At 54.2% G+C, this 14,991-nt stretch overlaps 1 protein-coding gene across 6 annotated transcripts in view; it reads left to right on the forward strand.

Moving 5' to 3' along the window:
• Positions 1-14,991, forward strand: part of ZNF423 (zinc finger protein 423) — a 345,391-nt gene that overhangs the window by 310,566 nt on the left and 19,834 nt on the right. For all 6 annotated transcript variants that reach the window (XM_070388460.1, XM_070388461.1, XM_070388463.1 and 3 more), the window contains 2 exons: positions 1,173-1,304; positions 2,936-3,051. In XM_070388460.1, the coding sequence (XP_070244561.1) occupies positions 1,173-1,304; positions 2,936-3,051 (248 nt within the window). The remainder of the gene's footprint in view (positions 1-1,172; positions 1,305-2,935; positions 3,052-14,991) is intronic.

The raw sequence follows: 14,991 nt of genomic DNA on the forward strand, positions 1-14,991 counted from the left end.
GCCCAGACAGGTTACGTAACTTGTCCAAGGTCATGCAGTAAGTGGCAGAGTCAGACTCTAACCCTGGATGAGGTGACACTCAAGCTGGGGCGATTCCCCCACTGACCAGCAGGCCATGCTGGTCACAGGTGCACCGCACTCATCCTTGCCAGCCCTGTGAGGTGGGGACTCAGGTGGCCACCATCTACTGAGAGTGAACTGATGCCCAGATTATGTGGCTGGAAAAAGCAGCCAGGATTTGAACTCCATCCTGCTGGTTCCGGGCAGGGGCACCAGATCTCGGCTCTGCTGGCCTCGGGGCACGCTCCCTTCTCTGGGCGCCTTTGAGTGAAGGTTTGGGGTCATAGCAGCTCCCAGGTGAAGGGATGGAGCCATGTTCTGATCTGGAAGCAGCATGGAGTGTCCACCCATTGTTTGCGAGCACTGGTTAGACCATCTGTTTCAAAATGTTTAGAAGAGCACTTTCTTGTGTTTTTCAGTATCTTCCGGTGGCTGCCCAGACCTTTTAGAGTAGAATCCCTAAGCCCTCTAGTGTCCACCAAGGCCCTTCTTAAAGTGCATCCCTGGGTTACTACTGTCCCCGCCCCCTTGCTACCATCCAGGTGGCCCCACATGGACCCACATCAGGGCCTTGCTCTGACTCTCACCTCTGGAGCTCCATGCATTCCCTCCCCACTTCTTGACACTGAGTTACATGTTGATCATCTGTCTCCTCATCACTGGAATGGGGACAAGTGCATTATCCACTTATCTCCCCCACAGAATCCCCAGCTCAAAGTACCTGGCACACAGTACATGCTCGATAAATGGTCTGTTGGATTTTGAAAAATTCTAGCTGGACCCCCTCCTCCAAGCCGACCCCATCCCAGCCCCTATCCTCTATGATACAGTCTGAAACGCAAGCTGCTGCTCATGGCTCGCACACTGCGTGGCTAGACCAGCAAGAAGTCATAGCAAATGACACATCCAAGAGCCAGCTATTCAGGTCTGGCAGCCTCTGGAGGCTGGAGCACCTGGAGCTGGGGTGGGTCTCAGCATCCATGGCGCCCCTCCCTGGTCTCTGGTTCCAGTGGGTCATGGAGGGCTGACCTGGGGTGTCCTGGGGGCGGCGTGGCCTCCAGCAGGAGGATGTGGCCCACAGGGTTGCTGACCGGCCGTGGTTCTTCTTGCAGAGGAAGGCATCAACCATGAGTGTAAGCTGTGCAACCAGATGTTCGACTCCCCGGCCAAGCTCCTCTGTCACCTCATCGAGCACAGCTTTGAGGGCATGGGCGGCACCTTCAAATGCCCCGTGTGCTTCACAGGTAGGTATGCCCGGCGGGCAGCAGGTGGGGAGAGGGAAGGGACCCAGGAGCCCAGCCCTTCAAGCCCTGGCCTTCAGTGTCGGTTCCTGGCACAGTGTGGCTCCGGAGTTCATGGGGGGACACCCCGAGGGATCCACAGCCCTATGGCTGCAGGTGCCTCCTCTGTGCCCAGCTGACCTGGCCCTCCTGACCTCAGCCTCTGCGCTTTGGCAGCGTGATCTCCTAACCCTCCTCCCACCCTGCTGCTGCCAGGCATTCCGCCCCTGCCCCAGCCTTGCTCTTCTGCAGTGGGGGCTCCAGGCTCGTTTCTGAGCTGCGAGCTCTGTCCAGCACCAGTGGGGCTCTCCCTTCACCTCCCTCCTGCCCACCCCACCCCTTAGCTCCCTGGCCTGTCCTAGCCCCTGCTGCATCCGTGTTCCAGGCTGGAGGGGTCAAGGGCAGTTCTGCCAGCCAAACTCCCCAGCCCCCAGACTGGCTGCCAGCCCAGGCAAGCGGCTGCCCTGGCCTGAGGCGAGTCTCAGGGGCTCTGCTGGGCCCCCCTCCTGCTGCCCAGATGGCAGCCGGTGTGCGTGGGGGAGCCTGGCCTTCCCCTGCCTCCCCCCGGACATCTGTTGTCTGCCATGGCGGGAAGCGCACCCTGGGGAGGGCGCCTGGTGGGAGGGGATCTCTGAAGGGCTCACCTCCCAGACACACAGCTGCTTCAGGGCCACCTCCTGTGTACGCCCAGGGCCAGGACTGCCTCGTGGACTCCTGCTGCGAGAGGTGGGGGCTGTGACCTGTGGGAAGGGGCTCCGCTATTGGGAGGACCCCACACAATCACACCCCCCTGGGGTTCCCAGGAGTCTTGGCACACACTGGTGCCCCTTACCCCCGAATCCCTCAGTCTCAGGACCCCCCCACCCATCTGTTACCAACACACTCCATGAGCTGAATCGGGGCTGGCACCAAGGGGCCCCAGCTGCCAGGTCTGCCCACCCAGGACACGGGGCCCCCCGTGTAGGGATGTGAGGATGCTGACAGCCTCAGCAAGAATAGCGGTCCTGGTCCATTGAGCACCTCCCTGTGCCAGACACTGTGTTGAGTTTACTTAATACGGACCTCAGTTCTGCCATCTGCAGAGAGGGACCTTGGACAAGACGCTCAGCACTCCCAGTGCCACAGTTTTCCACCAAATGGGGGTAACTAACAGTGCCTGCCTTACAGGCCTGTGCTGTAGTCAGGGACTCCACACGTGGAAGGTAACCAGCAAACGGTGATGATGACAACGATGACATTCATTGGGCTAATTAAGTGCCAGGCCATCTTCTAAGTGTTTTGCAAGGATTAAACCATTTGATCCTCCCAGCTACCCCAGTGAGCTGCCTACTTGAATGGTCCTCGTTTTTCAGATGAGGAAAAGAAGCCTAGAGAGGTTAAGTGACTTGTCCAATATTACACAGCCTGTGAGTGGCAGAGCTCAGCTTCACTGGCTTGAGCCCTCTCCAGTGGGTACCTGTGATGCTCCAGATAGCCCACAGGTTGGCCCCTGTGTCCATGCCTGGGTGGTCCCCACTTGCGAGTGGTGTGGGACAGCTGCTGTGGGTGGCCAGGCCGGTGTCCCCAGTGTCCCCTGACACCATGTCCATGTCCAGTCTTCGTCCAGGCCAACAAGTTGCAGCAGCACATCTTTGCTGTGCACGGGCAGGAAGACAAGATCTACGACTGCTCACAGTGCCCACAGAAGTTCTTCTTCCAGACCGAGCTGCAGGTGAGTGCCCTTGCCTGCTGCACACACCCCTCCTGGTGCTCTTTAGGGCCTCCACTGGCACTGAGGGTCTTGGGGTGAATCCACGATGGTGGGGTCTTGTACTCAGCCCCACCCTAACCGAAAAAGAGCAGGCCCTCTGCACTTGTGTTTGGGGGTCTGGAGCCAGTGCTTGCCCTCCTGGCTGGCCGGTGGCGGGTGTGGCCTCCTGGCCTTGCTGGGCCAGCATTCTGAGCAGAGCTGGACTGAAGCTGCTGAGCCTGGAACTCGAGCCAGAGGCTTTTAACCTTTGTGTGTTTCTGTGGCAAATCCCCTGCCCTCTCGGGTTTCATTTCCCCACCAGTGTTCCGTGATGATGTTCCCTGAACGTTGGGTCTGTGGCTGGTGGCCCGTGTAGCTTGCACGGCTGAGTCCCGGGGGTGTGGGCATCCAGAAGCTGGATTTGGTGTCTTGGAACCTGCAGTGTGCTCAGGAAAGCCAGAAAAGTGAGCAGTGGATGCCGGGTTGAGCCCCAACTCAGAGAAAGGGATACTTGCCATGGGTCCCCGAGGCTGATGTGGCCCTCAAGTGTGGCACACAGCCCTCAGCTTCTTCAGCACCTGCCCCCCATCCATCCAGGGTCTATAGTAGCTGAGAGGATGGCCTTGGGAAGGGAAGATGCTCTGGTGGCCCTTCCTGGATACCCACAGCCATTTCCCTCAGTGTCCTCTGGGACTCCTTCCCACCTGTTGCTGGTTTTTAAGGACCAAGATCTGTGTCCAGGTGAAACCACCTTCTCACCCACTGGTTTTTGCAAGAAACTCTCATAACACCTGGGAGCCCATACGCCATCCCAGAAATACCAGACATACAGACACACACAGAGAAAAATCATATATACACCGTATAATAGCATCACACACACAAAGCATGTTTCTATACATACAGAAAGATCATTTTCATTGGTTAACATCACAAATGCACTGCATCACACAACAGCATCATACCACACCCCAAAAGAAATAACACACAGGCGTCCACAGAAATACCACACGTACACACTGATGCGTGGAAATACCGCCTACTGGGGATAACACGGTTTTCAGGTGGGAGGCAGGTTAGGTTCTGCTGCAGTAACAAATATCCCCTAGCTCTGTCTTCAAGTAACAAAGATTTATTTGCTGCTCACATTACATATCCAGGCAGATGGCCTGGGAGGGACTCTGCTCACGGTAGTTAGTGACCTCAGCCCATGGCAGGTCCATCTCCTATCACGTTTGCATGGTCACTGAGGCAGGAGGGGAGGAGATGACAATTGGCAGGCCAGCTCTCAAAGCTTCACTGGGAAATGACTCACATCTCATTCACACATTGTCTTGACCAGATCCCATCACGTGCCCGTGCCCAATTTCAAAGGAGCGAGGGAGGGAACCCCCAGTGTCTGTAAGAGGAGGGCTGGCTTCCTCATGCCCCCAAGGACTAGGGCACACCGAGGCCCACAGTATCTGCCTGCCCTACACACGCTGCCTGCACACTCATACAGATGGTGGTTCTGCACTCAGCAGCTACCCTCCCACCCCCACCCCAGGGGAGGGGGACAGGGCTGCGGTCACGGCAGAGTCATCATGTTGCTGGAGCTTTTCTGGGGCTGAAGGGGTGCAGCCATGCCTGTTGCAGGGTGGCCCACTTCACCACGCTGCAGCCCTTGCACTCAGCCGGGCCCGGATAGGCCTATGTGGCTCCTGACAGCCATCGCCCAAAGAAAGTGAAGATACTCCCACAGAGGGCACAAGAGGGATTCACCATCCGATAGTTAGGGTCCTGCTCCCATGGGCTGGCCCTGCACCGGGGCTGGGCAGGCAGAGCTGACAAGCCTGACCTCTGACCTTGAACTGCGCCAGATGGTTTGCTGGAAAGCCTATTTCTTTTCCGCCTTTGGGCAGCCCTTCTGACTTCCTCTAAATCCTCTATTACTCACACAGCCTTTATCCCATCTCAGTGTGGGGGAGAATTATAGACCCAGGCCCAAAGGGGATTCTACTTCCAAATGACCACCAGCAAGGTTGCAACCCCACCCAGGGCCCCACCACTGTCTCCCCATTGATCCACAAACTGTGTACCTCTGGGCTGAGCCTGTGGGGGGACAGCTAACTGCCCCTCTTCTCATTTGACCAAGCGGGCTGGTACCAGCCCTGATCAGTGTCTGTCTGGGAAGCCTTGCTTGTGCATGGGCTGAGCACCCAGCACCCTACCTCCACTTGCCTTACCTGCCTGGCCAGCTTCCAAGATGGGGCCCAGGTCCCCACACAAGTGAACCCTTTTATGGCCTAACACATGCGTGCATGCTAAGTTGCTTCAGTCGTGCCTGACTCTTTGCAACCCTGGACTGTAGCCCGCCAGGCTCCTCTGTCCATGGGATTCTCCAGGCAAGAGTGGGTTGCCATGCCCTTCTCCAGGGGATCTTCCCCACCCAGGGATTGAACCCACGTGTCCTGCATTGGCAGGCAGATTCTTTACCACTAGCACCACCTGGGAAGCCCCATAGCCCAACACGGCAGGCCTCTCTTAAATGCACCAGCTCATATAAACTGTGATTTACTTAAACTTCGGGCTCACTCAGCCCTCTGGTTCCCCCACACTGTCCTGAACACCAAAAGGGGGATGACTGTTTTATGCGTTGGCTTAGAGGTTTTCCCCAGAGAAACTTCCCAGTCCTGCCTTTTACGAGCTTCATCAGCATCCCTGTGCTAGAGACCAGCTTTGCGATGCAGAGATGTAGGGAGCTTTGGTTTCAAGTCTTGTCTCGCTTTGACTGCACCCACCTGGGGCTGCAGACGTCCCAGACTCCAGAATGGTTTGTATGGGCTGGGGGTTCCCTGGGTCACCCAGTCGGTCTTTAAGGCAGATCCTCAAATGCCGAGAACCTCACTAAATTATAGCCTTAACGAGTCACTATTTTCTGCAATTAATGATTTTAATTACAGACCATTTAAATGTGGAAGTGTTGTAGTAACGCCAAATGTATGCAAATAATGGCTTTCGTTAAGTAACTCAAAGAGCAATTTTCTGGTTTTTTGAGAGGAGAATTTTTCAGGCATTGAAAATTTCATCATCATTACACTGAAGCTGGAGCTGGCAGACACATGGGTTATTTCCCTGGAGTGACATGTGGCGGTTTGGGGGTGCAACAGAAGATGGGGCCTGGTCCTTGCTGAGGCCTTGACTGGCTCCCCAGGCTGTATGTCATGTTGGTTCTATGGAGAGACCCAGGGCAGCTGATGTTTTGAGGCACAAGCAACTCTGGGCTGAGAGGTCTTGGGAAGATATGAAATCTAGAACTGTTCTCACTATTGGAGCAAAATTCCTGCTGTGCATATAGAGGTGGCTTTGGGCTCTGGAAGGCTTGGTCTGTGTCAGAATGAAATGTCTGCCTCCAAAGGGAGTGTTCTCTTGGGCTGCATTAATAGGAACACAGTTGCCAGAAAGAGGGAGGTGCAAGTCCTATTTGATTCTGAGTTTACCTGGCTTTGCTCAAAGACTGAGATTAATTTAAAGGGCTTTGGACAAACCAGGGCATATTCATTGATTAGATGCATGAGAGGGAACTTACGTTGCTCTTTATTTGTTCAGAGCATGCAGGCGGAGAGGTGGAGTGTCTGTTATGTACAGACACTAGATCTAGAAACCAACAGGACAGTGGTGGTGAGACAGAGAAACACCCATAAGGCCTCCATTCTGGAGGGGGCTGATAGACACTTTCCAACAGTGGTCAGTGACGTGGAGAAAATAAAGTCAGGTTTTGGCTGGAGCATAATGGGGTATGAGATTGGTTACAGCTTGGTGAGTGTGGTAAGGAAGGGGCTACTCTCTGAGGAGGTGGCATTTGAGGTGAGGCTCGGAAGATGAGAGGGAGAGAGGGTGTGTGGAAAAGAGCCATGAGTGGCAAGGCCCTGCAGCCACTGTGAGCTGGGTGTGTTGCTGGGATGACAGAAGGTGATGTGGAGCTGAAGCATAGTGGGGTGGGGGGTGGTAAAGGGAGCTGGGAGTGGAGGCCAGGTCTCAGCAAGGTTCATAGGACAGCAAAGGTATTTGAATTCGATCCCCACTGTGATGGGGAACCAGGCAGGGAAGAGATACTATCGGATTTATATCCTGAACCCAAATTTAAGAAATTTAGCCTTTGAGAGTCACTGACTATTAAGAGACTGAAAAATCACAAGCTGGGAGAAAATATTTGCAAATCACATATATGATAAAATACTTGTATCTGGAACATATTTTTAAAAAACTCTCAAAACTCAATAATGAGGGGGGAAATCAACAACAACAACAAAGAAAAAATTTCAACCCTTCACCAAAGATGTAGGATGTTCAACATGGTTAGTATTTAATAACTGTGTGAGTGTTCAGTCGCTCAGTCATGTCCAACTCTTTGTGATCCTCATGGATTGTAGCCCACCAGGCTCCTCTGTCCATGGAATTTTCCAGGCAAGAATACTGGAGTGGGCGGCCATTTCCTACTCAAGGGGATCTTCCCAATCCATGAAATGAACCTGTGTCTCTTGCGTCTCCTGCATTGGCAGGAGGATTCTTTATCTCTCTGTCACCTGGGAAGCCCCGGTTAGTAATTAGGGATGAGCAAGTGAAAACCATGACATAATACCATGATACGCCTAGTAGAATGATCAAAACAAAACCAAAACTGACAAGTGCCAGCCAGAGCCTAGAGGAAGGAGCAGCCAGAACTTTCCTAAATTGCTGGGGGAATGCAAAATGGTACAGCCATGTGGCAAAATAGTTTGTAAGTTTCTTACAAAGTTAAACATACAGTTAACCTGTGACCTAGCAAGGCTACTGCTCGGTGTTTATCCCAGAGAACTTGAAAACATACCCATCTAGAAACCTCTACATGACTGATGTGAAACTTTATTTATAGTGGCCCCAAACTGGAACACCCCAGTGATCCCTTCCCTGGTAAGTGAGCAGACAGGTATCTATTCATACTGTGGACTACTACTCAGCAATAAAATGCATCTGCTCTTACATATAACAACATGTATGAACTGCATGTTGAACCAGACTCAAAAGGCTCCATACTGTGTGATTCGGTATACATGATGCTGTGGAAAAAGGCAAAAATATGGGAATAGAAAACAGACCAGTAGTGCCTAGGGGCTGGGGCTGGGGGAAAGAAACGAGGAAGCCTGAACAAGGTTCATCTAAACACACAAACGCACACACAAGCACGCGTGCCCCGCTCAGCCAGGCAGAGTGCTAGGCTGTGAGCATGCGGCCTGGCTTCAAGGAGCTTTCAAGGGATAATTCACCAGGACAAGGCTTGACTGGACTGCTGGGGGAGTGTGGGGACAGTTGCCTTCAAGTGTTTTAAGCTCTGCCAGAATGAGGGGTGCTCAGCATGCTTCTGGTGGCCCCCAGACTTTCGGTAGTGGGCGGAGACTCTGGATGAAGATTTTCTTCTCTGACAGTCATGATTCAGGCATCACTCTCTGGGGTTAGCTCGAGCAAGATGGGAATGAAATTGTAGAGCCGTGGGCGTGACTGTGAATGCCAAGAGCAGGAAGCGCCATTGAGTTTTCAGCGGTCCTGTTCCCAAGAACCAAGTGCCCTTGATCAAGGCAGTGACACTTGCCTCTGCATCTTGCTGGCTTGGAGCGTGTTCTCTCTCTACTGCTGACTCTCCAGGCTCCTCTACACATGGAAGGAGGTGGTCAGCACTTCCTCCTGTCCTGTCTGCTGAGACAGACACACCTGGGTATTTCAACAGAGGGGCTTTAGTGTGCAGATTTCGTTAACACAAGTAGCCAGAAGGAACACCCAGCTAAGCCAGAAATGGTGACTGCAGCTAACAGCCAGTGTGCAGGCAACAAGTTACAGATTCCTGGAGTGGAAGTCTGGTGGCTGTGCTCAGGTGTGCTGTCCAGTCCTGCTCCGGTGAACTGTGGCCCTGTGGGGCCGATGATGAGCACCAGCAGGGGAAGGGGAGCTGGGCAGGTAGACACACAGAGGCCCACGATGTGGGCAAACTGTCTACACATGGAATAAATGGAAGGTGCTGAGGCGCCTGTCAGTGGAGGTATGCAAACAGAGCACTTGTCTCAAATGCTGCAGGGGGGCAGGCAGGGAGCACAGACTTTGTGAGAGTCGCTCTGCATTTGAAGCCTTAGAGATGGTGACTGCAGCCATGAAATTAAAAGATGCTTGCCCCTTGGAAGAAAAGCTATGACAAACCCAGCTGCTGCTGCTAAGCCGCTTCAGTCGTGTCCGACTCTGTGCGACCTCATAGACGGCAGCCCACCAGGCTCCGCCGTCCCTGGGATTCTCCAGGCAAGAACACTGGAGTGGGTTGCCATTTCCTTCTCCAATGCATGAAAGGAAAAATGAGAGTGAAGTCACTCAGTTGTGTCCGACTCTTAGCAACCCCATGGACTGCAGCCCACCAGGTTCCTCCATCCATGGAATTTTCCAGGTGAGAGTACTGGAGTGGGGTGCCATTGCCTTCTCCATGACAAACCTAGACGGCATATTAAAATGCAGAGACATGACTTTACTGACAAAGGTCTGTCTAGTCACAGCTATGGTTTTTCCAGTAGTCATGTATGGATGTGAGAGTTGGACCATAAAGAAGGCTGAGCACCAAAGAATTGATGCTTTTGAAGTGTGGTGTTGGAGAAGACTCTTGAGAGTCCCTTGGACTGCAAGGAGATCCAACCAGTCCATCCTAAAGGGAATCAGTCCTGAATATTCATTGGAAGGACTGATGCTGAAGCTGAAACTTCGATACTTTGGCCACCTGATGCGAAGAACTCTGACGGAAAAGACCTGATGTTGAGAAAGACTGAAGGGAGGAGGAGAAAGGGATGACAGAGGATGAGATGGTTGGATGGCATCAATGATTTCATGGACACGAGTTTGAGCAAGCTCCAGGAGTTGGTGATGGACAGGGAAACCTGCCGTGCTGCAGTCCATGGGGTCAAAAAGAGTCGGACACAGCTGAGCGACTGAACTCCGTCATTTATCAGCTGTTGGCCTCAGTTTCTTTATCTGTAAAGTGGGTATTAATAGTTCTTGCTAACTCATGGTTGTGTTGTAAAGCCCTTGGCACACCTGCCTGTTACTGTTGTCATTTACTAGTAGTATAGTTAGCATTAGCCATTTGAGGTTCAGATGACTTGGTAGGGTCCCCTCTGTTTGGGCTTTGCTGTGATTTCATGATTTCTGGTCTGAGGTGGAATAGAGTGAGACTAGATCTTTCCCTCTGTGACACCCAGCCAAGTCTCAAGGCCACGGGCACTGGGGCGTGGGAGTTGCTGGGTGCAGAGCAGGGAGGCGAGGGGGCAAGGGCACAGAGTGGGGGCCTGAGGCTGGGCCATCACTTCCCGCTTTCTACATGTTTCCAAGCGCCTTTGGCCTGGACCTTTTCTCTGGACACTTTCCTCAGCTGTTCTGGGGCTCAGTGGAGGGAGGCGTGCAGATTTGGTTGGGGACATGAGACAAGCCTGTAAACCGCACACCCCAAAAATGTCAAGGCTGTTGGCCTTGCGTTTCCAGCCTCAGGCCTCAGCAGATGAAGGCCTGGGGCCCTGTGGGCCCTTTGCCAGGGGTGAGCTGACCTGAGGAGAGAGGTGCGCTCCTCCCGCCCAGCCCAGCTGTCTCTGATCCCCGCAGGCACCTCTCTGCTCACAGACACTGGCAGAGACGGCACCTCCTTCTCGCCATCCTGAGAGCCTCACTGCATCTCAGTCTTCGTTATCACCAAGGGGGTCTGTAAGGGGGATCACCGATTCCCAGCCATACACAGCAGGCCTCTGACAGGTGGACAGGCTCCTTGCAGAACTGGCCAGGAAGTAGTTATAACAGTCGCCCCCTGGGTGGATGCCTAGTGTGGGCCAGGCCCTCTTCTAAGCATCTTGCGTGGACTGTCTTCACTGGGGTCCTTCTCCCCATTGACTGATGTGGAAACTGAGACTCCTAGAGGTTAAATGATTTGCCCAGGGTCATTTGCCAATGGCAGAGCCACAGACAAATTGTCTTCGCCACCAAGGCAAACAGAAATCCTCCAAAGTTTAAATGAATTGCCATTTATATGAGCTAATAGATTTAAATGAGGCCTGCGGTGCTGAACTATAAAAAGCCTTGTGTCAGGGGACCCAGAAACTATTTTAGTAGTTGGGCCAAGCAGGTAGCACAAATAGCAGTAACAGGGGATGCAGAAGAACCTGCTCGTGGGTGGGCCCCAGCGGAAGCACCCCGGGGACTGTTCTGCGGAGCCAGTCCTATGTAGCCATGTTTGCAAGGCTGCAGCTTGAGGCCAAGAGCCTGCAAATTTTCTCGCAATGAGCAGTCAGCTCAGGCCAGGCTTAGGGAGAGAGGAAGAATGGGGGCCAGGTTTGGGGAGAGGAACCTCACAAGCTCTCACGCTTCCTGTGATGCATCTTCACACTCATGCAGCTTTGCCGGGTGCTGTCACAGGAGGCTGAGATGGAGAAAGGTCTCTGATGCTGGGATGTCTGACATCCCAGACCTCTGTGGTGGGGCCAGGACTGGGGAGTGGCGGGCCTGCCCTGTGCCCTGGAATCTAGACTCTGTCACCAACAAAAGCCCGGGACTGCAGGAAGCACATCCCAAGCTGGCCCGCAGCAGCAAAGCGGCCAGCCTGGCGTTGAGCGGGCACATTTAAAGGATTAGCTCACGCTGTTTGCTTGTGTGTGCCTAATCACGCCGCTTCCAGCTAAATGATTACAATTGATTAAAAGCAGAGCTAGGTATTCTAACTAGCAACCTGGAGCCCTTCCGACGGGGCCAGCTGGGTCCTACCAGACGGAATCCTGGTACCCAGCCAGGGGGAGGTGTCTGTGAGCCAAGGGCGTGGTCTGAGCCCCAGGGGGACCCCTCCTTGTGAACACTGACTTTGACCTTTTCCTTCATTCCATTTCACAGACATTTACTGAGTACCCGTTATAGTCATCATCATGGGGGCTTGGGCTGCGGCTGTGAATGGGTACATAGGTCCCTATGCTCTCGAAGCTGACGTTCTGCAAGAGATACCAATGATAAGTCAGTAAATATGTGAACAAGGTCGTTCCAGATTGCAGAATTTTGAAGACAGTAAAATACTGCTTTGGGACAGAAAGTGAAGTGTGTGTGTGTGTGTGTGTGTGTGTGTTGGGGCAAGGAGGAGGGACTGACGGCTGAAAAATCAGATCAGGGGTCAAGGAAGGCTGGCATATCCACTGAGTCCTGGAGGTTGAGAAGGAACCAGTCGGGGGAAGAGCTGGAGGAATATCCGGGGAAGGGAACAGCCAGTGCAAAGGCTCAGAGGCATGGACAGATTTGGGGAGTCTGAGGAACAGAGAAAAGGGCAGTCAGGCTGGAGAGGAGTAAGGCCCCCTCTTGCTTCACTCTTCTGGCCATGCTTTTCTCAGCTTCTGTGATGCAATGCACCGCTGAGCCTTCTGCTTGAATGCCCTTCCCTTCTGAGTCTTCGGGGCCCCAGTCCAAGTGGTCCATTCTCTGAGAAGCCATCCCTGATTCTCCCTCCTTGGACTTCTCCAACCCTGCATTTAACTCCCCGATCCCTTTGCATGTCTACACCTGACTTCCCTCTCTAATGTGAGTTTGGGGAGGGCGAAGCCTCTTTCTGCCTGCCATCCATCCATCCATCCACCCACCATATGTTTCACCATATTTGTTTTTAGCTCCTGGAAAGTAGGGAACAAAGGGAAGAGAACACACATGACGAAAGGAGTAAAAGAAGGAGAACTGCAACTGCAGATTCTAGGAGCCCATTTTTAAAATTCCTGGTCCTTATAAGATGGGTAACCAAGGAGCCAGTTTCCTTGCCTCTTTGCACTGCTGCTATCAGATCTAGCCAGATAATTATAACTAATAATAATTAAAAACTGAAAGTGCTCTAGGCATATACTTAGCATTTGACTCTTTGAGCTTTCCGCGAGCAGCAGCATCTTCCTCCTTCCTGTTTTAAAAGACGGCCTGTCTATGCCAGCCACCACTACACAGAGAGCAGGGCCTGGCTGGGCTTGGCCAGGGGAGTGAGAGGGAGGTGCCAGTGACACCCAGCCGTGGTCCCAGGCAGCGAGTGCCTGTTGCAGGCCTTGGAGCCCTTCCCGGGTTGCCCCTCCTCCGTTGTCTCCTATTGCAGACGCTTGCCCCTTGCTGGCCTCAGTTGTACAGTGGTTTGTACCGTGGCCTTGTCTGTACAATGGCGTGGGACCTACTGCCTCGGGTTTTGTGAGGATGGACAGTTCTTCAGAAAAGCACTTGCTGAGCACTTAGAATATAAAGCTTCCTGTCGGTAATTACGGCACATTTAGGGTATGAGCCCTGCCTTCCCCACTAGGGCTGGAAACCAGAGCCCAGCACAGCCCGATTTCTATTCACCTTGGCGATGTGGTGCGGTGGTGCCCACAGAGCCTGGCTGCAAACCCCAGCCCCACTACCGAGTGGCCCTGTGACCCTGAGAAGTCACTGACCCTCTCTGGGCCTCAGCGAATGGGGCGGGCAATGACAGCGCCCGAAAGGCCTTCAGCCCCAGGTCTGGTCCGAGTCCAGGTTTGCTGAGCATCAGCCACGTTGTTGTCACTGTCGTGACCTGTGGGCTTCGGTTCACTCCTTCACGGCTCTTTCCTTCAGCCCGTCATGCGTGGATGCGCTCAGTGCAGCCCACAAGGTTTGCTGAGCACCTACTATGTGCCAGGCGTGTACACATTCTAGGGATACACAAAGGCCTACGTCTCTCAAGTGCTGCCCAGAGAGAAATAGGGAACTGATGAGGCCAGACGGACAGAGTACGGGATCCACATTCACGGGGTAACCTAGTGTAATATATGCACTAGAGCACGGCGTCACCGCAGTCATGCCGTGTGTGAGTCTCACAGCAGGACTGCCGTGCCCTGCGGAACCCCAGCTGGCCCCATGTGACATCGCAGGAGGCCCGAGCGTGGCCCCTTCCTCTCCGTGTCTGCAGGCCTGTCTGTGTCTCTTGGTTTTTTACTCCTGGGTGGCGCAAGACCTTGCCTGCACATCGTGGTCCTCTGTCACCGCGGCCGCCCCTTGGGGTGACTGAGCCTCCTGAGGGGCCGTGTGTGCAGATCTAGGATCTGCGTCTGGAGAAGACTGAGGGGTGGGCAGTGACTCATCCTTGTCCTTCTGACGCCCGGACACAGGCCTGAGCCCCTCACTCCACCGTAGGCAAAACGAGGCAGACTACCTGAGTGTTGTCTGGGGGCCTGACTCCATCTCTTCACACGTACAGTCTTTTGAGGCCTCTTGGTGTCCCCTCGAGTGTGGCATCTTATGACCCTCACAACATCAAGGGGTAAACCGAGGCTCCCTTGGTCACACGGCTGCTGGAGTTGCAGGGCTGTGAACACAGGCAGGCTGGCCCTAGTGACTGTGCTCTGGGCCCCAAGGTTGGGGCAGTGCAGGCCTCTGGGTGCTGGGTGCTGGCCGTAGGCCTCACCTCCCAGGAGGCCAGAGTTCCAGAAGGTGACTCGGAGGTTGCCAGTGGGTGACTGGAGCCCGTGGATGCCTTGCTCTGGGAGGGGGTGCTGTGGTTGCCGTGGTCACTGCAAAGAGGAGCGAGGGAGCGGCAGGCCCAGGAGGAGTCAGGCTTGGCTGTGCTCAGATGCCCTCGTGGCCCCGGGGCTCTGTCTGCATGAGCGATGGAGTGTGTGGCGGCCCAGGTGGGGACTGGGCGGTGGGGGGGTGCCCCGGAGGCCTGGCTCCGGGCAGAGATGGCACTTGGAATCAGCCTCGGGCTGCCCGTCTGCCCGTCGGAGCCTGTCATTCATGCCCTAGGGCGGGGGGCCAACCAACTTTCGAGGGGCACCATGCCATGGCGACAGATGGGCATGGGGGAGCTGCCAGGAGCTGAGGCCAGCGGCCATTGTGTGTGTTGTAAGCCCAGCCCCTCACCAGCGCTCT

Source organism: Bos mutus, chromosome 18 (genome assembly GCF_027580195.1).
Source record: "Bos mutus isolate GX-2022 chromosome 18, NWIPB_WYAK_1.1, whole genome shotgun sequence".
NCBI classification, from domain to species: Eukaryota; Metazoa; Chordata; class Mammalia; order Artiodactyla; family Bovidae; genus Bos; species Bos mutus.